This window comes from Dromaius novaehollandiae, chromosome 13 (assembly GCF_036370855.1).
Source record: "Dromaius novaehollandiae isolate bDroNov1 chromosome 13, bDroNov1.hap1, whole genome shotgun sequence".
Classification (NCBI taxonomy): domain Eukaryota; kingdom Metazoa; phylum Chordata; class Aves; order Casuariiformes; family Dromaiidae; genus Dromaius; species Dromaius novaehollandiae.
In genome coordinates this window covers 13,255,972-13,276,772 of record NC_088110.1, presented here as the reverse complement: position 1 = coordinate 13,276,772, position 20,801 = coordinate 13,255,972, and the positions used below count along the sequence as shown (strand labels likewise).

The 20,801-nt window shown below is 38.2% G+C and overlaps 1 protein-coding gene across 1 annotated transcript; it reads right to left on the bottom strand.

The window, feature by feature from the left end:
* Window positions 1–1,727: 1,727 nt before the first annotated feature.
* WDR88 (WD repeat domain 88) lies at window positions 1,728–20,764 on the bottom strand. Its single transcript, XM_026107604.2, has 11 exons — window positions 20,443–20,764; window positions 19,530–19,640; window positions 15,280–15,368; window positions 13,346–13,409; window positions 12,696–12,834; window positions 11,586–11,715; window positions 9,070–9,254; window positions 7,572–7,654; window positions 5,090–5,158; window positions 4,602–4,694; window positions 1,728–3,218 (listed from the first exon to the last, which is right to left on the bottom strand). The coding sequence occupies exons 1-11, from the start codon at window positions 20,548–20,550 to the stop codon at window positions 3,081–3,083; spliced, it is 1,209 nt and encodes a 402-aa protein (XP_025963389.1). The 5' UTR covers window positions 20,551–20,764; the 3' UTR covers window positions 1,728–3,080.
* Window positions 20,765–20,801: the final 37 nt, after the last annotated feature.

Below are 20,801 nucleotides of genomic sequence, written 5' to 3'. Positions count from 1 at the left end.
GTTAACTACAGAAATACTTTTTTTCTAATTGTTTTCTTCTCAGTGTAGTAGCTAGTAAGGATGCTGCACCCAGAACTGCCACTGCTGCCAGCAGGAAATCTTCTTGCAGGGCCCCAGGCCTTCAGCCCGTTACCTCCCCAAGGTGCCGAGCGAGGTGGTGCTGTGCAGAGAAAACGGATGGTGTTAAAAGGTAGTAATCAGCCATAAATGAACCTGGAAGCCAAGATACGTCAGGGAGAGGAGCTTTGTGAACAGAGCCGATTACAGGCCTGGGGTAGAACGAGAATCTGCAAAATGTAGAAATTACTTGGGCAATTTACCAGGTGTCTAAGGCACATTCAGAGCCAAGTTAGGGATGCTGTTCCTGTAGTACCCGTGCAGAGGGGCGGCCACACTCCCTTGCTCTAAAACAGTCGTCTTGCCTCTTCTTTTCAGCAGGTAGGAGGGGGGACTGAGCGAACTAGTCGGCCTACATGGGCACAAGAGGCAAGAAAACGCAGATAAAAGCGCAGCTCTTCAGCGGTGCTGCACTACCACATTCTCCATGCAAAGCCACAACTGCAAAAACTACAGCTGCAGAAAGGCAACAGCCTGCTGCGGCAAGCGGCACCCAAGCACTGGGGGGTGACGGCGATGGAGAGCGACGAGCACCGAGGAGCGAGCGGGCACTCTGCGCCTTTGGCAGCAGGTATGCTGCTGCAGTGAGCCACCCGTGGCTGGGGCAGAAGGGACTCCTGGGTTCCCCGGGAGGTGAAACCCTAGCAGAAGCTTTCGTCAGCTCTGGTTTAGGAGTTCAGACCACATCCTTCGATAAGGAGGCTTCATCCTTTCCCGTAAGGGAGGCAGGGCCCCAGCTGATTATTTTTCTCTTGACTGTTGGATGACACCTAGACCAGTGAGCTTGCTGCGCACGGGGACCCCAGCTTAGTCCCTGCAGTGTTTATGTAGGACTGGCCATCCGTACTCGCGTCCCATAAGAATTTTGAAATTTAAAGAACGCATTCCTACCTTCGCCCCGGCCTTAGGATGTCTACAAAGGTTCACCTGAACCTTTGGCAGGCAGACTGCAGCGCTGGGGCCCAGGAGAGGACTCACCTCCGTGCGGGAGGCAGAGCCCGCCCCAGGGCCGGCCCCAGGCAGCGGCGGAAATCTTCGGACACGCAAACTTCACCGTCTTCTGCTCCACACGTGAGGCTCCGACTGCCTTCTTGCACACTGAATTACAGTAACGTGTATAGGAAAATTAAAAAAAAAAAAAAGCAAAAATACACCCCCCAAAAAAAAGAGATTAAACCCCTCTGCCCAGGTTTCGGTACCTTTGGAGAGGAGGCCAAGCCAGGGGCGTTTGCCAGACGCCAGGCATGGAAAGGCAGCGCCAGCCAGGTGCGGAGAGCCGCCAGGGCCCTCGCTCGGCAGCTCCTCGGCGCTCTTCGTGCAGCATGGTTTTCCCCCAAGTCCTGAGTGCTCTGGTTCAGACCGTCTCCTAAAATCCGTCTGCACGCAGGGTGCAAACACTTCCCAGCTATTAACCTGTTTACATGGCCCCGTATGTGCAGAGTCTCCTCTTTTCTTTTGTCTTGGTCTATCGAGTTGATGCAGTTATATAAGTAATGCTGCTTGCTGATTTTGTGCAACCAGAATGCAAGAAACCATTTTACCCATTTTCCGTAATTTGGGAAATAATAATTTTAAAAGATTCATCCAAAAGAAAATTTCCAACCCATTCCCATTACTAATGTAAAATGAACCAATACGCTGTAGAACAGCTGTTTCCTTCCCCCAGTTTCAGTGTTTTTTCATTTGAAATGGTAAGGAGAGAGAAACAAAGAACATTCTCAATTTTAATATCATAACATTATTTAATTATTCTAGGACTAATCATTTCAAACATACGGAAGTAAGTTCAGTATTACTAGCTACATTCAAGGTGAATTTCTCCAGCAATAAAACATGCATATTTTATGTATTCCATAAAAAAATAACATCAAGCGCACATAGATGACATTTTCTTTAAGCTTCCATAACAAAACAATGATATTTAATTTAGTAAAGAGGGGGAGAGAATGTTGGAAAATAATGCAACTTATCACCCAGTGTTTATTCAAAGCTGTAAATCTGTGTAAAACAGCATTCTTAGGAATACTTCTCGTTTGACCTTAGATTCAAGGGTAGTTGTTGCTACACAACTCTCATAATTAAAAAAAAACAAAAAAAACAAAAAACCCAAAAACAAAACTACCTACTTATAATAGATTTCTTTCTATTCCACAGCTTAGCTGCATTCCAGGCTGGCACATGCCATGTTCCAGGTATTTTAAGTTCCTTTCAGAAAAAATATTGAAAAGGGTGCAAACATGCAAACTTTTTTTTTTTTAAAGGAATAAGGCTTTCAAACATTTTGAAACACTTAATCTTTTATTAATTGACATTCTCACATATAGTAATAGATATAATCCTCTCAGGGGTGTTGCTGAGAAGGGGTGGTAAAAATGCCCTGCTCCTTGCTGGGGCGAGCCTTTCTCACACAGAAGTAATTTGTCCTGCATCACGTCAGACATGGACTACAACTTACTCTCATGACTGAAAGCTCCTTTACAACATTTTTGTAAGCGGTATGGCAAAATGTTAGTATGAAGTTAGTAAGAAGTTCATGATTTTATTCACGGTTTTACTCACAGAACTCTTTCTGATGGCCACTGAGAGCCCATTCACTATGGGACACACTCTTTGTGTCCCATAGTAAAAAAGAATGGTTTATATAAGTAAATTGAACTTGTAACTAATATACTAATTTAAAATTGTTTAAAATTTACCAAAGGACAAGGAAGTAATTTTATATTCTAGCAGTGTAAATAAATTTTAGCTCCTAGGGGTTTTATTCTTCACCTGTTGTATTGTAAGGCTATGTCACAACTGTTCCATGCACTAGTACAACATATTTTCTTTTTGTTTATACAGGGCACCAGAGTAGAGCAAGTTCAGAGGAAACCCATAGCTTTATATATGCAGTACATATATTAAACGTAAGCACTCCATTTATATATTTAAATGTGTTAACATCTCAGGACTGCTAGGTGAGTTTAAAGATCAGGAGAAACAGAAGGTGGCAGTGGCAAAATATTCCTCACTGGAGAAGACAGACGACAGAATACGCACCTGGTTATCATTTGAGAGTCACTGCAATGCAGGCGTAAGAAAGGTTTTTCACATTCTTCACACTAGTGTAAATATAACAGAAATGATATTTCAGTTAATCGCTTGTGTCAGCTATGCATTATTTCACTCGGGGAAGCTCAGCTGTTTATACACACACGGATGCAGGCCTGATTTTTCAGAGGCACTCAGCACACAGAGCTGTCATAAACTTGACACGGAGCTAGTGCTGCTCAAAATTTACTCTTGTGATGCGTGTGTTTTTCTAAATAAAGCTGTATTTTATGTGGACTGTGATACTGGTTTAACTAATACAGTATGATGCTTTACCTGACTGTTATCTGACCTAATAATTTTGACTAAAAAGATATGCAGTAAGAAAAATACAAAAAAAATGGAAACTGCTGTATAGTATAATCATTTTGAATAAAATATTAACTCACTGTAGTCAGTGAAAAGAAGTTTTGCTGTTGATTGCAAGCCTACTCAGGAAAGTTTAATCAATTTCTATTAGAGTCAACATCACATTGGTTACCACTTCACTGCTCATAAGACCGTCTCCAAAAAAGCTAACGAGACAGATATTTTTCTAGTTGTTCTATATGCTAGAATGTGTCAAAATCTTTTTTTTGGGGGTTTTTTTTTGTTTTTTTTTTACTAAACTGTCTTACCAACTGATACTTTTAGGAATGTACATCATATTTTCACTGCTGTCACATTTCTAAAACTTATTTTGAAGTCTAAAAAGCTGAACAGAGCTTTTGAAAAACTTGATAACCAACAGGAAAGTCCGATAAAAATACTAGATTCATACAAAAAAAACCCATAAATGTTATTTCTCATCCAATTTCACTTAATGGCTGTCAACAGGGAGGAAAACATACAGTTATCTTTCAAATCTACTATCAAGAACAGTTGAAGGGCTATAATAAAAAGCATATTTCAATAGCATTAAGGTTGTTAATGTTCCTCTTTCCTAACATCTATCTATTTATAATTCATATCTTAGAAGCCAGGACACGTGCAGGCTGAGTTTTGAAAAGATACCCTTCAGAATTGGTATAAGCTGATTTATATCCATGAGCACATGAATATTACTGCCTCGGGTTCATAATACTTCTAAATAGGCATATTACTTTGCAGAAGCATCAGGTGTAGAAAGTCAAAATATACGTTTTAAAATTACACATACTTGGCTTACTGTGTTTTCTAACAACAGAAACACACCTGTATATGAAAATTGGTGTCCTTACCAAGATCAGTTTTAAGAAAGAAAAGGACTGTGACTATTACATCCCTCCCCTAATAAAGGATTCAAAGATCTTTTCAAGGAGAGAACAAACAAAATAAATCTGTTTTCAACTTGCAAATCAGATAGCTTTCCCCTAACATTCAAATTTCATTTCTGATTGAAGTATGAGGTATGGTTAAACAATAAAAGATAGAACCTGAGCTATTTTTGAGCCTCTTGCTTTTCTGTTCTCTATCACTGAAGGAATATGATCCATCATTTCTACATTCCACAGTCTCAGAGTAGAATCCTGAGAAAAAGCAATTGTTTTGATACCTTTATACATTACCAAAACAGTGATTTACATCATTTTCATGAAGTCCCATCACCTATAAAACTTGGGTTATTAAACACATGCTTTAGGAAAACTTCTCAAGTGAGAGGGTTTGTTTTTAACTATCATGTTTTTGAAAACAATTTTAGCAATTTTAACACTGTATATACATATTAAAAAAACAAAAATAAACATAATTCTTTTTTTTTAGGAATTTCTGTAATTACTTGAGATGATCACTGATTACAACTTAGTTTTATGAGCAACTTTATCATTTTTTTTTTTCTAACAAATGCTGAAGACAAGGGACAAAATCTTCAAATCCATTTATAACTTAACTCCCTAAACCTTATTAGGAAATAAGTAAATACCTTTGAGGCAGAAAGAATCCATTTCTTGTCTTTGCTAATTGCAACATCTGTCACCCAGTCCCCGTGACCCTACAGTAAAGCAAAATTTAATTATGACCCAAAGAAAAAAAATTATTTTTATAACAGTAAAAGCAACCATCTGTACTGTAAATCCATGTTGACATGCAGTGAGAAAATTCTTATCTGTGCTGCCTCATGTCACGAAAAAATGTTGCCATGAAGCTCATGTTTTCTTATATATACCTGAAAACAGTGGCTGTTACAGTCTCCGGAAAGCAGACTGCCACTTGCAGCAGTCAGAAGCCCTGTATCTACGCTGCTGCCCTGGGTTTAAGCCCCATTTTTGCATAGCTCTCTTCTTTTTTTTTTTAATCTGTTTCCTAAATAATTGCAAAGAGAGAGAATTGGTTTCTAGCACTCACCATCTAAAAAATAGAGGCTGTTTATCATGTGCTAGTAGAGAGAAGAGCTGTGAAGACAAACAGCAGCTTTGCCCCACTTCTAAGGAAGGAGACCTGTTTAGAAAGCAGGCCAAGTCAAGCAGCTGTATTGCATGTCCTGGTCCTCACACCAGCTGCAGAGCTGATTTGAGGTTAACAGCACTGACTTACCATAAGAATAGAAACAGGTTAAAATCAAAGTATCTACAAAGAAAGTATTTACTCCAACTAATGGAATTAATACATAAAATTCCTAGAGTTTAAGAAGGCTTAGCACCATTTTATAGACAAATGCCACACCTGAGAAATACGTAATAAAAGATGAACAAACATATTGTTTTTCCATCACAGAGAAAAAGGCAAACGTGCATTCATGAAATGTAAGTGCTTTTATAGGGCAGAATCTTTAAAACGTGCTTTAAATTTAGTTACAAGCACAGAATATATTTATACCAAGACATAGATACTAAACTGGAATTCTCCATAGTTACAAAGATATTAGCATTTAAACAGATGCCTTCTCATTTTCTGGGAAACTGAGATACTTACACTGACTGCTGTGAACTGGGAAATTTGATGGTGGAAAACGTGTAGTATGACTGTTCAAAAGGTTTAATCAGTGCAGTTCCAGTTCGGGAGGGTAGGCAAGCTTACACTTAAGGCAATAGCAGCAAGGCCCAGGCTTACAAGCTTTCCCGTATAAAGATGCTCTCTTGAATGCAGACAGAAGTTGAAAGCCATTTTTAAGCTGAAAAGCCTTTGAAATAAAGTAGACTTTTCCAAGATATTCCAGGTGTGTTTGCTAATATTTACAAATTTATGGAGAACAATAGGCTTAGTTCTTGTCTAGTATACATTCTAGTCTTGCTCAGTGTATATTAGGACTAAATCATTTGAAAATAACAGATTCCACCATTGCTAGGGAAACGGAGGACGGGAAGACCCATCAGACGCAGGATTTTCTCTCCCCCTTGCACAAATGGTTTCTTAGAGTATTTGTGGTTTGAGACCGAAGACAACTGTTAATTATGAAATCAAGGTGAGTGTTTTCACTAAGCCTTAACTACTGTACGCATTAAGTCCCCATCATCCCCCACCGCCATTGAAATTATACTTTCATAAGATAGGAACAAGCCAAGGTTGCAAATCTGACATTTTTGACTTCTGTGAAATTAACATTTGTAAAAAGCAAGGATGTGACTTTATGAATACTGTTAATCCTTTTCTTTGACCCACGTGTCTGATCATTAGTTGGAGTCTTGTGGATTGTTTCCACTAAAATAAGAAATAAATGAAAGCTATTTAAATACAACATGATATGTTTGCAAAAAATAAATTCATGATGGCACAAAAGACCTGATGAGATTCGAACTTTTTTGTTTCACGCATGTACTACTTACCCCCTCAAACCTTGGGTGGTAGTACCATGGATGGGGAAGAAGAAAAGAGGCCCACTAAACTAAACCCCGAATAGCTGCCTCATTCACAGAATAGTCCATCCTGGAAAGGACTATAACATGGTGGACCATGTCCCCATCACTATAAGCAGTAATATGCAGCCTAGGGACTGAGTTAAGCCTGACAACCTCAGCACTGGTACTTAGAATCTTTGGACTGTTTCCCTTTTAACATAACATTTTCTGTAGGCATAGGCAAGCATGTAAACACACACACATACAGAGTGTGACATTGCAAAACTCATGTGCACACTAGCCAGGCTCTTGTTGCTTGCTGGAGGAAATAATCCCCTAAAACAGAGGCACAACTCCATTCAATATAATCATTAACTGAGCTTGTTCATAAAAAAGAAACACAATAGCATATTAATAACTGGCTTGACAAAGAAAATATCTTTGCAAGTAATTGTATAAGAATATACTGCTGAAGGAATGTAAATCACACAAATACAGGATATATTTCTGCATATAACTGAAAGTGACGGACAAGGGTATTTATCAGGTAAGGAAATACACAATATTCTTATACAACCAACGTATTTTGTACCTTCTCACCAAGCTAGTGACCAAATAGGAATTTAGTACCTTTAAGCTTAGCTTTTTACAGGCTGCATCTGTATCCCATATAGCTATGGTTTTGTCATATGCACCAGACACAACAAGTGATGCTGAAATATAAAATCAGAATGCTGTATTATTTCTTTGCTCTGTCATACCGACAAATAAAAGAGTCTCCTTACAACAGTGAGTCAGACTTGTTAATGAAATTTAAATAATTAACTATTAGTCATGCCTTAACAAGATACTAGAAGTTCCTTTCTCCTGTTTGTTGTTTTTGCTCTTGTTTTTGTGAATACTAAATGTAAAGACACAACTGAGTGAAAAAAACATGCATGAAAATTTTGTTGACTTATAAAATTAAGGAGATACTTTGTTTAAAAGTTAAAATATGTAATAGATTTTTAGAATTGTGAGGTCACCTTTGAATAAAAATAAAAAAGTAAAGAGTTTAATGTGGAAAGGATGCATTCAGATTCCAATATTCATAGGCCCATTGGTATAAAACAGTTTCTGCCAGGCCAATTCATGCTACCCTGTTGGAAGTCTTCAAGCCACAGATATGTCCTTCCCCACAAATTTGCTATTTGTTTATTTGTTTATGTATTTGAGGCGCCTAACTCACAAGGCTCTGTCTGGGTAGGACTGCAGGTTAACCAGGCATCAGCAGTTGAAGAGTTGTCCTTACTGCAGCATTCAGATATGAAGTTGCAGAAGGAAACAGCCAACTAAATTACAATGTATAGAAATTCTTATTGGACAATCCCAGTAAAGAGAAGAGAAGCTGTTTCAGTACAACAGCAACTTGCGGTAACACTGATTTAACGTTTGTGGAGGGACCAGCATTTGTCTGTGAACTAACGAAAGAAAACACACAAGGAATAGCTCCCCACTACCTCTGCTCAGGTGAACTGGAGAGACCCGCTCTTCTTCCTATTCACCTGAGCAGCAAGTAGCCATCAAGTTCCAGGTGACAAATTGTCTTGCTATAACTCATAAATATCAACTGCTTTGAAGATAGTACATAGACTTTGTTCTCTACCAGTGTACCGGAGAGCATGCTATGAAGCTTTTCAGAAGTTTCACCTTACTGCCAAATGTTGTTTGCCTTAGGAAGCAGCTTTACTTCTGGAGGTACTATCAAAGATGTACACATTTTCCTAAACAGTACAGATCAGTAAAGCATTTACTGAACACAGTGTTTGACTAATCTTCAGTGTTGGGAGAATACCAGCAAGTGCTAAGTTAATCCTGTAACAGAGTATTGTGTCTTTACTCATTTGTGATCTTTGGTTATACCTCTTGATGGGTATGTCAGTCAAGCAGAGTTCCAGTTGTCTGGTTAGGCAGAACACAGACCATCAATTTCAGCTTACTTATTACATGGACATATTTTTTCCTAATTAAAACATGTTATCTTGGAAATGATAATTTAATTACTTATATGAGTTATCAGATGAAACACAAGTGACCACTCTATGTCCTATATCAGATGAAATGGATGATGTTCTATAAGATAACTCACCATCTTGGCTGAAAAGGCAGGAACTAACAGAACCCTCATGTCCTTGGTTTAAGGAAATAGGTCCATGACACCTAAACTCCCCTGTCTTTATATCCCATATTTTTAAGGTTTTGTCCCAGGATGCCGTGCACAAGTAATGACCCTCTGAGGTAAAGCAGCAGTCTGAGATAGCATTGGTGTGTCCCCTGAAATACAGATGAAAAACACTGGAATGGTGAGTTTTTGTAACTGTTATAAATCTCTCGGACATCCTCCTGCAAGCACCGAGCACTCTGTCTGCACCCAGTAAAGCACTCTAAGCACATTCTGAATTTTAACCACGTGAAGACTTCTGTTAAGTCTCTGGAGTTGCTAACAGCCCCAAAGCCAGCATGGGCTTTAAATGTCTTATTGGCTCAGGTCATTTTCCAGGATTGAACCCTAGTTGTTAAATGAGAAGTGACCACCTATTTTTTTTCTGTTGAATGCAGATTAACAAAAATAGTTTAATAGCTGCAACACAACCACATTTTATTAGAAGCAAGTTACTGAAAAAGTCACCCATTACTCATTAAATAAACAGTATGCATCTATCGATATATGTAAATTTAAAATCAAACACTCAGAGGAAAAGATTAATCAATTTCATATTAAAGTCTAACTTTGGAAGCAGTGCTATCTGTCGGAAAAGAAATCTGGTAGTTCCAGAGGGAGGTGAGGGTTCTGGTGGTTCCTGAAATCTACAGTGGGGAAAAGATGATGAGCATCTCTTACAGGAAACAATGCTGTAGTCACTGCAATTTAAAAGAAACATTATTACAATGTTCCAGATTGAATTTCCCATCCAAAGTAATTCCTAATCCTTTAAAAGACAATTTTATTACTTTGTTTAAAGGCAGACTCTTTCTGATTATTGTTTTATAATTCAAAGCTAAATTGGTTGAGTTTATTTAAAGCCATTGCTAATACTTTTAACAGCTGATTTGTTATCTCCATCGTTGCGTTCTTCCTTCTTAAAATGATAACGAGAGGCTGAATAGACATAATGTTTTAATGTAATACTGACTTCTATGAGAGTTGTAAGGGTAGGGCGTGTGAAGCTTCAGGAGCTGAGATTCAGCAAAGCTTTTGGCACTGTGCATGACATTATCCATAAGCATGTAAGGAAAAATGATCTGAAAAAGTGATCTCTGCACCCAGAGAGTGGTCATAACTGGTTCACTGTGAAAATGAAAGTACATATTGAGCTGGGGTCCACAGCATCTGTCCTGAATCCAGTACTGTTTCATACTTCCATTAACAACATAGATAATGGGATAATGAATGCAGCTGAATGAAGCCAAAGGGGGTGTGCAACGAAGCCAAAGGGGGTGTGCAATTATACTGGGGAGAGAATTAAAAAATCAAAATGATCTTGACAAATTAAAGAAATGGTCAGGAAAATAAAAGGGTTATAGCAGTCTCCACAGGAAACAATGCTGTAGTCACTGCAGTTTATAAGAAAGATTGTTAGTGTTTTAATCCATTATCTAACCTGTGAGCTACCTGATCAGGTGAGTTTTGTCCAGTCAGATGTTCTGTACTAACACACAAATAATCACGTGCACAACTAAAGGATGGCAACAATTGACTACATCAGAGTTCTGCAAGAACAATGTGGACCAGTTGGAAAGATCTCAGAGATGAGCAATGAGAATGATCAGAAAACTAGGAAGGAATAGTTAAACATTAAATGAATAAGGATGATTTAGCCTACCAACAAGACGACTTGGTAGACATGATAAAAGTTCCTGAGTATGTAAAAAAGTGTGGAAGAAAACAAGGAAATAACATGCTCTCCATGTCCAAAGCGGATCTAAAAAGAAGCATGTGGACTTAAGCTGCAGCCAAAATGATTTAGCTTAGGAAAATTTTTCTAACAGTCGGCATAGTGAGGCCACGAAACAGGTTGTTTGGAAGGCTGTGAAGGCTTCATGGAAGATCATTTAGGAACAGAGTAGATCTCCCAGTGTCTTGTGGTCACTTTGAGCCCTATCCATTTTATGAAGGGCTATGGTGATCTGGTTTCAAAGCAAAACAAAAATGCTGCAAAACAGTCTGTAAGAACACGTGATAAATTATCCTTTCTCAATATGGAGATGTATTTTCATTTTCCTCTGCATTATTTTTGCTCCACTCCATAATGCTTAAAAAAAAAATTATTCTAAGTAACATTTATGTTCTCATTTGTTAATGATTATGCATTTTTCCTAATTAGTAGAAAATAAAACCAGAAGTTTACACTTCAGTACCACATTGCATATCTTCTGCCCTTCCCACTGTTGATATCTAAGAACCTAGAAGTTCTGAAAATTAGCATTAGAAATGCTTGCAGACAACAACATACAATTTTTCAATTATTTACAGAAGGAAATACTTTAGTCAAGCAATTATTGTTTATTTTCTCTAGCACAAATCTTATCAGAAATCTCACTGACTGATAATTGTAAAAGATAAAAATAATCCTATGCATAATGAACTACAGTATTGTTCCTTACTCTTTAATTGTAATTGAGGTGGATCTTGTTATCATATCCCATAGCTTTATCGTCTTATCGTATGATACAGAAATCACTCTTTGGTTATCGGGATCAAAGCAGCATCTTGTGATTGTACTTTTGTGATGACCTATACAAATATCATCAAATGAGACTATTACTTGTTTGTAAAGCTGCTTCCCTATTTTGAATAACTACATCTGGATCTCAGAATACTGGTCTGAAAGGCAGAACTACCCGTCAGCTAGTATCTAGGCATCAGTCTCTGTTTCCAAAACACTGTCATTGCGAAATTCCATCCTGCACTGGCTAGGGCACCTCCTCACTTACCTTTCAAGGAAAGAAGAATAAAGTGTTTCTCATTTACTGCAGATGATATGAATTAAGAACATATACCCAGGCAGCTAACATACATAGATAATATGCAGCAAGCTCACATGCTGCTCTGCAGTAACTTATATATCAGCTCCTCTCCCAAAAATAAGTCCCTAAGTGTGGCACCATAATGGCAATGACAGTTAACTACTGAGACTCTTAGGAAGCACTTAAGCAGGTAATTACACTTATACAAATAGCCCTATTACAGTAATGTAAACAAAATATGTTCTTACAGTGTCATTTTAAGGAGAAAGTTCTAATGGAGCTATTATGACCCGTTTGTTGCACCTTTTATTTTTAAGCCCCAATGATTTAACTATCAGTCTCTGATTCACAAAAGCATGTTAAGCATATGCTGATTTTACACTCATAAGATGGCTGACATATTTAGGGCTGATTCTGCAGGAGTGTCAAACTCCCTGACCTACAGTCTGCTGTAGAAACCTGGTTGGACTGAGGTCTCATTAGTGAAATTATCTCCAAAGGGGAATTATGCTTCCAAAAAGAATCACTGCTGATCTAATTTTCACCCGTAATCTCATTTTTATAAGCCTATTCTGAAAAAATCTGATTTTAATGTCTTAAAAGACAAGAAACAAGAAGTTTCTTTTGCCTTTCCCAAGTAAGGATATGTGAATCTGACTTTGAATTAACCAGATTTTCTAACTTTTTTGTAAGCAAACAAAAAATTCAAGAACTGCACAAACAAGATGTAAAAGTTGTAAGTCTTACCTTGGACGTGTGCCACCACTGTTGCACTTGCTGCATCAATAATATGTATGGCATTTTCTCTGTCTGAACCAGAAACCACATATTTACCATCCGAAGAAATATTACATGAAGTTACAATGCCTTCATGTTCTATTGTCCACTAAAGAAGAAAATAAAAGGTTTCAGAAACATGCTTAAGGGTTAGAGATAAGACTGCTTTACAACAAACATTCTATTATCTGTAAGCAAGCTCAGAAGGAAGCCTTTTGCTATTACTTTATTTTTTGTGAATCCTGGTAGATGCATTTATATCCATTTTTTCAGTCAACTTCTATTTCTGCATTAGCAATAAACTTAAAATTAGATAAGGCTTCCCTGCCCAAACCCTAAGATGTTAAATTAATCAATCTTAAAAATATTTTCTGAGGAAGGTTATTATTATTATACTCATTTGTATCTGCAATAGCTGAGATATGTTTATTAAGGGACTTACCCAAGATCTAGCAATTAATCAGTATCAAATCTGGGACTAGAAATCAAGCCTACCTACCTCAACTGCATTATATTGCGCTAAAAAAAGAACATTTTGTTATTTCTTCATCAGTAACAAAGCAATGAACCTGAATTTTATAATTATACCTTCTGCAAGATGTATTCCAAAGGATACATACAAGCATTTTTCCTGTTTCCATATCCCAAGCCTTGACAGTGTTATCATATGATGATGTTATCACTCTAAAAATGAAGCATGTTAATGAAAATAGCAATCAGTTTTCACTTAAAAGGACATATTTAAAAAACACATGACAACATTTAATTCTGACAATGATTTGACATCCTCACACCCACTAATTTAAAATAAATTTTTAAACACTGCAGCAAAAAATATTGCATAGCTTAGTTTAAAAAAAGATTCTTTATATTTCAGCTAGAAACTAATAATAAAAATATCACATCTGTAATTTTCAATGCAAGCAGTCAACTCATTTTTATTTCATACTATTCCAAGATATTTAATTATTCCTAACTTTAGAATAATTTTAAAGCCATTATGATGTCTTTTCTGTAATGAATGTGAAGCGCTCTTGTCACTACGGGGTTTTTTGCATTTTCAGTGGTTATGTTGCTGGGTAACCCTCTACCACAGATGCTGCTCTGCACAGACACAAAGCCACATTACACAACAAAGCTATTCAATAAAGTTTACTAGAAACTGGCAGGTCTCCATGAAATGGGAGGTCAAAATAAATTTCTCTCCCACAGTGCTATTAAAATATTCCCAGATATCTAAAATAACATTTATTCTGAATGTCACAGGATATGACAAATATTTTTAGTAGCATTGTGGCTTTTTTTTTTCCAAGTTTTTGACCAAGTTCATAAAATGCCATCTTTATACACTTTGCCCACGAAACTTTATTCATTAATATTCTCACAAATAAAAAATACAATTACATTATTTAAATTGCTTATTTTCTCTCTATGTGTATATACTTCCTGCAACCAATATAATCTCTGCTCCTAAATGGGCACACGCAACACAAGAGGACACATTCAGCTTATGAACTGGTAGTGTTTTTGATTGGGAAGTAGTTTCCAGAGCACCACAGAATGATATTTTACTTGCTGTTTAGCAATTTCAGAAACATACACGACGGCAACAGGCAGCTTAACATATGCACTATTCACTGTCCAAAAAAGTCCGACCTGACAAAAATTGATTTAAACTTTGACTTTATGATAAAATATGCCAGCTAGTACCCCTGGAGGCACTGCATGACCTACTTAACCAAATGTTAATATATGCTGCAGTCGCTTTAATTATTATGTGCACAGATTGACACTGGATAAAACGCATTTCTTCTCGAACTGACAGGACAGGCTGAATGGAAAGGCTGTAGAATATTAATACACAATACAGACAGAGGAGAACTTTTACGAAGGTGTAAATATCACTGATGGAAGAACCTCTGAACCTAGGCTAATTCAATGTTTTTCTTTTATATAAGTGGTATATATTTATATGCCCCTTTCAGAACATACAGTAAAGATACATTTCAAGCCCTGTATAACTCACAAGCAGTATTGGACATTTTTTTTTACCCCAAAATAGGCTATAATCCATTGGACTATTCCAACATACATTTAAGGCAATAAAAAAATTCTTATTTTCTTCAGTAGATAAATGCAAAGCATAAGTAGAAAAAATTTAAGAGCTCCAGTACAAATTGTAGGTGAGAACAAGGTGAGATTAATGGCAGCACATGAGGGTGAAGGAGTCTGGCAGTAGACAGACGGCTACCAGGGTATGGGCAACATACATGAAAGTACAGAGACAAAGCGAGAATCAGCAGGAACGTATGGAGAAAGAGAGATGTAAGATAAAATGATAGTAGAACTACTTATAGTGGAGCATAAATGTAAGGAAAAGAAGTTTGAATCTGATATAGTAAAAGTTAGGAAAACAATTAAAGGATTGAAAAAGTAACTGATTTGTTCTAAATTTTGTCCAATGTGTTTCTGCATGCAGTAAAATCGAACCTTTAGATCACACAAAACACTGCCTCTCCCCTTTTATAGATATAAAATGCAGCAGAAAGGTCACCTTTTGTCATCAGGACTCAAGTTGCACTCAGAAATTGGAGCTGTGTGTTCTTCTTCAAAAACTTGAATAGGAAAACCTTTGGCAATATCCTTGAATAAATCCAAAGGAATTTGATTAGAAAATATTTTGCTATTCCATGAAAAAATACAAAGCTCCACAAAAACAAGGTAAAGCAAAGCATGTGAGATCTGTGAAGTTAGTCTCATTAGTATCATCTAATCTGAAAATATAAATGAGAATTTATTCTTGCAAAAGATACATCTCCCAAAAATCAGTCCTAAACACTGTTGTGTTCAAACCACTGCCAGTCATTCTCACCAATGCCATGAAGCCGACTGCCTCCTTGCATTTCCCAGTCTGCCTGTCCCCAGCTGCTTCTGCACCAGCCTTGGCTAGGCGTCAATGTCAAAACTGTCTTTTTATTCTGTTTGTACAGAACCGACCAAAAGTCCTTAACTGAACTCCTGTGTATTACCACAATACAGATAAAGGATTGTACTACAAAGATTACAGAAGTAATAAAAGATAACAGAAGTAACAATGAGTTTTATCTCATACCCAGCAACTGTCGCCTCTGCTCCTACTCTGATACTGCAGCTCAGGTGAAACCGCTATGATCAGCTTGACTTCTTCCACTACAAATCATTCTGCTCTCCTTTATGTATGTCATCCTCCTGGGTAAAGTGTATTTCTTGAGAGGAAATGAATCTCACACCAATGATCCAAATCACCTGTTCCTCATCTCTGATTTACTCCTCCCTTCCTGCCTTCGTTTCCTCCACTTAATTCACAAGAAAACTGATGTAATGTGTGATCCTCCCCCAGAACAGATTGCCTTGTTTCCCTTTTATTTCCGACATTACTCTCTTGCCCAGCAAAAATGCAGAAATGCAGGTGTCCTTCTTTCCACTATCCTCTCATTCAATCCAGTGATCTTCCTTGTATCCTATCTCTCACTCTCTTCTCATTTTTCATAATAAAGGCACATTTTACTGCTTTCCATCCTAAAAGCAAGCAAATAAAAAAACCCCTTGTCTTCAGTCAAGCCCTACTTATCTCTCCAAATAGCATCCATTTCATCTCCAAGGCATCAAACAGGCCAACTACAAGTGCTGTCTGGTGTTCGTTCTTCCAACTTCAGCATAAAACCTCTTCAGATTGGCTTGAACCCTTGTGCCTTACTGAAACCACTCTCACAGAATCTGTAGCAATTTCTTCCTGCTCAAAACTCAGAAAAATACTCTATTGTCATCTTTTCTGAAAGCTCCCTTGTACAGTGAAGATGATGCTCAACCTCCCAAAATCTTTATTTGTTTCCCATAACCCTCTTTCTTGTCTCTTTTCCTGTCTAACTGCTCTTTAAGAATGCCATCAAAGTTGTCCTCTCCTCTAAATTTCTGTGCCTGTTTCACAAAGTCTGTCCCTAATTCCCATGTCTTATTCGCTATGTCTCACTTCTGCGTAGCCTTTCACAAACAAACATGAACTTATATAGCAGCCTCATACTGACAACTCACAGATTTACCTCTCTACTTACAGTTCCTTCTCTCTGTATAAAAATCTCAGACTCTCTATTCCTTCTCATCATCTCAAGCCTGACATAACTGAAACAGAGTCCTTCATCTATCACACCCAGAACTCTGTTATCTCCCTCCCATCACTATCTATCTGTTGTCTGTCACACAGAGAGTTGTAAGTGCTTTCAGGATGAGACCATCTTTTTTTCTACATTTATAAAGTCCTAAGTACAGTGCAGTCCTAGTCCACGACTAAAGCTTTGAGATTCTGTGGTAATACAAATAAAAATGAATCAAGTTTTACAAATGGATCATAGTGCCTGAATGTATATATGAAAAACAAAAAAAAAATAGGGCTGCTGACATGCAGAATAACTCAAAGATCAAAATATCACAGGATCAGCCATCATATCTTCATCTAGGTAAATAATCCTCTGTGATTATTCCAATGATTTCAACAGATCTTTGTTAAAGTACCAAGAGGTTTCAGAATCTGTCTGTAATCAGGCAACATAAACTGCCTTCATTGCATACGTGTTCTTTCACTTGTTTTCAGCATGTGAAGAAAATTTTGCAACTCTGTCTCCTCTTCACATTTTTAATATGAACTGTAAAGTCTAAGATCTAGAGCAGCTGCTTCTTTACAGGGACTTCCATTTGAAGGAGCTATCCTGCTAAGTTGGCAGCTCTCAGTAACACACAAAATTGGAGGGAAAGTGAATTTATTTTTCACTTTTTCACTTATTTTCTGAATGTGTGTCAATGCCCTAGGAGTCTAATAACTGACACGAGAATCATGAGGTATGTCTCTAAGATGGAAGAAAAAAAAATAGATCAAACTTACCATATGTTCTTGTTCTGTTTTTCTGAGTCAAAAAAGCCTTGCAGTGGGAACTGCCCTTCTAGTCTTATCTAGTCTATGTCTACTGTGCACCTTATCAATCTTTGTTTTCTAAAAGATGTGTGTGCACTGTCAGTGAGACACTTTCTGTTCTCAAGAGGAACTTCAAATGCTCTTTCAGTACACTCAGTCATTTGATACCTACTCTTTCAAGGGAAAAAAAGGAACTCCAAAGTGAAATTATCAGGGCCCCCCACGATCACGCCTGCACTCTCCTGAGTTCCCATTGCTGTTTCTGCAGGAGGAAACTAAGCTGGTCGAGACCAAATAAAGCTTATCAAGATATATTAAAATAGTCTTGCCTATAGGTTGGTATCACAAAGTTCACAAGATTCAGGCAAATACTTTTAGATACATTCTGAAAAATAAGTATCACTCAAGAAGCATTGAAAAAAAACTTTCTTGGATAATAATGACAAAGATGAACAAAACTTATGACACAGACTAATCTTTCTACACTTCCCGTAAGTGGCACACTATAGTCTTTTCAGCAAAAAGAAGAACATTAGTGGATCTACTCTGCTTTAGAAAAATTAATGGATTATGTGATTATTTCCAGGTCTTGATTTCAGTTCATTTACATATAAGATGGCATAATCATATTTCACTAAAAATAGAAAAATATAAATTCGAGTTCTGAGTTCAGATACAGCAGGAATGTTAGTATAACTATCAATCTGACAGTTATAAACATTAAATTGAAAATACCATGACTAACTTGTTGAGATACCTTTATTTATATTTCTCCTATCTACAATATTTCTTTAAGATCTCCACTGGAAGGTGAGGTGCTTCAGAACTGATCATTAAAAGAAGGGGTTGTTCACTTTCTCATTCTAGCCTTCCTGATCTCTTGGATCCACAGCTCTTGGATAACACAACGGTACTAACTAGGGAGCTGCCTGGACTTTGTACGCTTTGGGGGTTCTTGTTGCTTTTTCAGTACCTTTGAAAAAAAGACTTTGATTATGGCAGAAACCTACTACTGCACTGGTAAGAATGCAATACCTTAGATCTTCTTATGAGATTATTTCATCTATCTGTATTCATATGATACTAAGGCATTACCATAACTCATTACCAATTCTTGAATCAAGTCATGACTGTTTAATATATGCTACATCTCAGTGCCTTCAATCTATTTAGCACAGCTAAACAGTCAGCTGCTTGCATAAAATTCAAGGGCTCACATAACCATATGCCTCCAAGCTATCTTTTAGAATAAATTTAGATTTGATCACCCAGAATCTGTACATCTCCCCATTTCAGATCTTGCTGTTGCCATGCCCAGTGCAGTTGGAGTTTTAGGGAAACCCTAGCTAACTTCATAAAACCAGCTAAGGGTATTGGAGGAGAAAGGAAATGAAGGGTGCAACTTGAAAAAGCAAGTGACAGGTGTGGCAGCATCACAGCCATGCTGGTAACTCTTGCACAATCCCTAACCTCTACTGCTTCTCTACAAAAAGCCAAACACAAAAAAAAAAAAAAAAAAAAAAATCAGAAAAAGGAACTTCCAGGTGAAAAAGAGTAAGCTTTGTGAATCAAAATTCACTTTTGAAATATTAATAAACTAGAGCTCTGACCCAGTGTATGCTGCAGATGCTTACAAGGGTCACCCTTAATGTTGAAGAATATTAAAAGTACAAAATAAAAGTTTTATTATTTGTTACTGTAAAACCTTTACAGTTGATATTTTTAAACATCTGTAAAATATCTTTAGAAGGCCCCAAGATGAGTCAGTCAGTCTCCACACCTGTATGATATTGCCTGTTCGATTTCAGCTTTAAGATGTTCTGGTTTTGGAAATCATCGTTGTTACATTTATAACATACCCAGAGCTTCACTGTTCTATCGTAAGAGCATGAAAGTATTTTTGTGTCTTCAAAGCAAAAATGGCAGGAGCTCACAGTATTGCTGTGTCCTCTTAGAATTTTAAACTGGATCTGTAAATGAATAGAACAAAATTTAGGAGTATTTTCCCTTGAAATTAGTTTTTGACCGTTTAGTCCACAAGAGGGAGCAGGAGAGCAATAAGCCAAGCAGAAGTTTTTAAATTCCACTTGCCTGGGAGACCTGGCCTCCGTTTCTGGTACCGGACTGGAGCTAATTAGGTAAATTGCTGCCTGGTCCAGAAAGAAAGGTTTCTGGATTTGGATCTTACTTTTATTTTTCTGGAGGGGAAGAAGATCGTGGTTGTTTTGGGCTTTGTTTCTTTTTTTTCTCCCCTGGTTCTTACTTCTCTCACACAAAGTAAGATTTGTCATTAAATCTCATTAAGTCTCCCTCATGACTTTCAAAAATCTTTAAGTGTTTTATTGATTCTGGCTAGTTCCCGGCTCACTAAATGTCAGTACTTTAAAGCCTGGGGTTATACTGTTTAGCCAAGACCACCGCATTTCACGTTTCATGAGAGAAGTATTTTCAAAGGCTTTTCTGCAGTAATCTGGGAGTCGGCTCATCCCTGGCCAGCACGTGTCGGTGCGAGTGACAGGAAAACCCCAATCGCACGGAACACAAATGACACATGAATGTTCGTTACACACCTAAAGCAAGGCAGAGCTTTTCAGCCCCCCACTTCCCACAGCCTCTCCCCACCCTGAGACACAGAGAAATACCACAAAACGTGAGAAATGTGAGAAAGCCGGCTGCACCGGGCTCCTCAGGGGCCGCTGAGCACTGCCGCCCCGCGCTGCCACCACCTCAGGCCCGGCCCGGCTCCCCGCCGGCCCTCGCGCCACCACCCACCTGCGCTGCCGGCTCCTGGTCGCCCCAGCGGCTCTCGGCGGGGGAGGCCCCGGGCTCTGGTGGCAGCCCCAGGCCCAAGGGGTCCCCGCGGGGGGTGCGTACCGCCATGGGCTCCGTGTGGGCCCCGCAGCAGCCTGGGCCTTGGCGCTGCTCCCTGCGCCAGCCTCAGCGCTCGGCCCAGCGCACCTTCTAAACCGAACCTGAACCCAGCCGGGAGCAGCTACAGCACAGTACGGCTATGGCTGCTTTCCCCCCGCTTAACAGACAACATCAGCCCTACCGTTATTACTCATTTCCCCCTCCCTCGCTGAAGTTCATTTGCTCATTTACATTTCAAAACACACACTTTCTCTCCCCCT

What these genes read in the sequence shown, in the direction of transcription:
- WDR88 (XM_026107604.2), bottom strand. Translation starts at nt 20,550, where the DNA reads ATGGCGGTACGCACCCCCCGCGGGGACCCCTTGGGCCTGGGGCTGCCA. An exon ending in TTGAGTCCTGATGACAAAAG is followed by an intron (nt 13,410 to 15,279) that starts GTGACCTTTCTG and finishes CTTCATTTTTAG; the next exon opens with AGTGATAACATCATCATATG. An exon ending in GTAAAAAGCTAAGCTTAAAG is followed by an intron (nt 5,159 to 7,571) that starts GTACTAAATTCC and finishes GCTTTACTGTAG; the next exon opens with GGTCACGGGGACTGGGTGAC.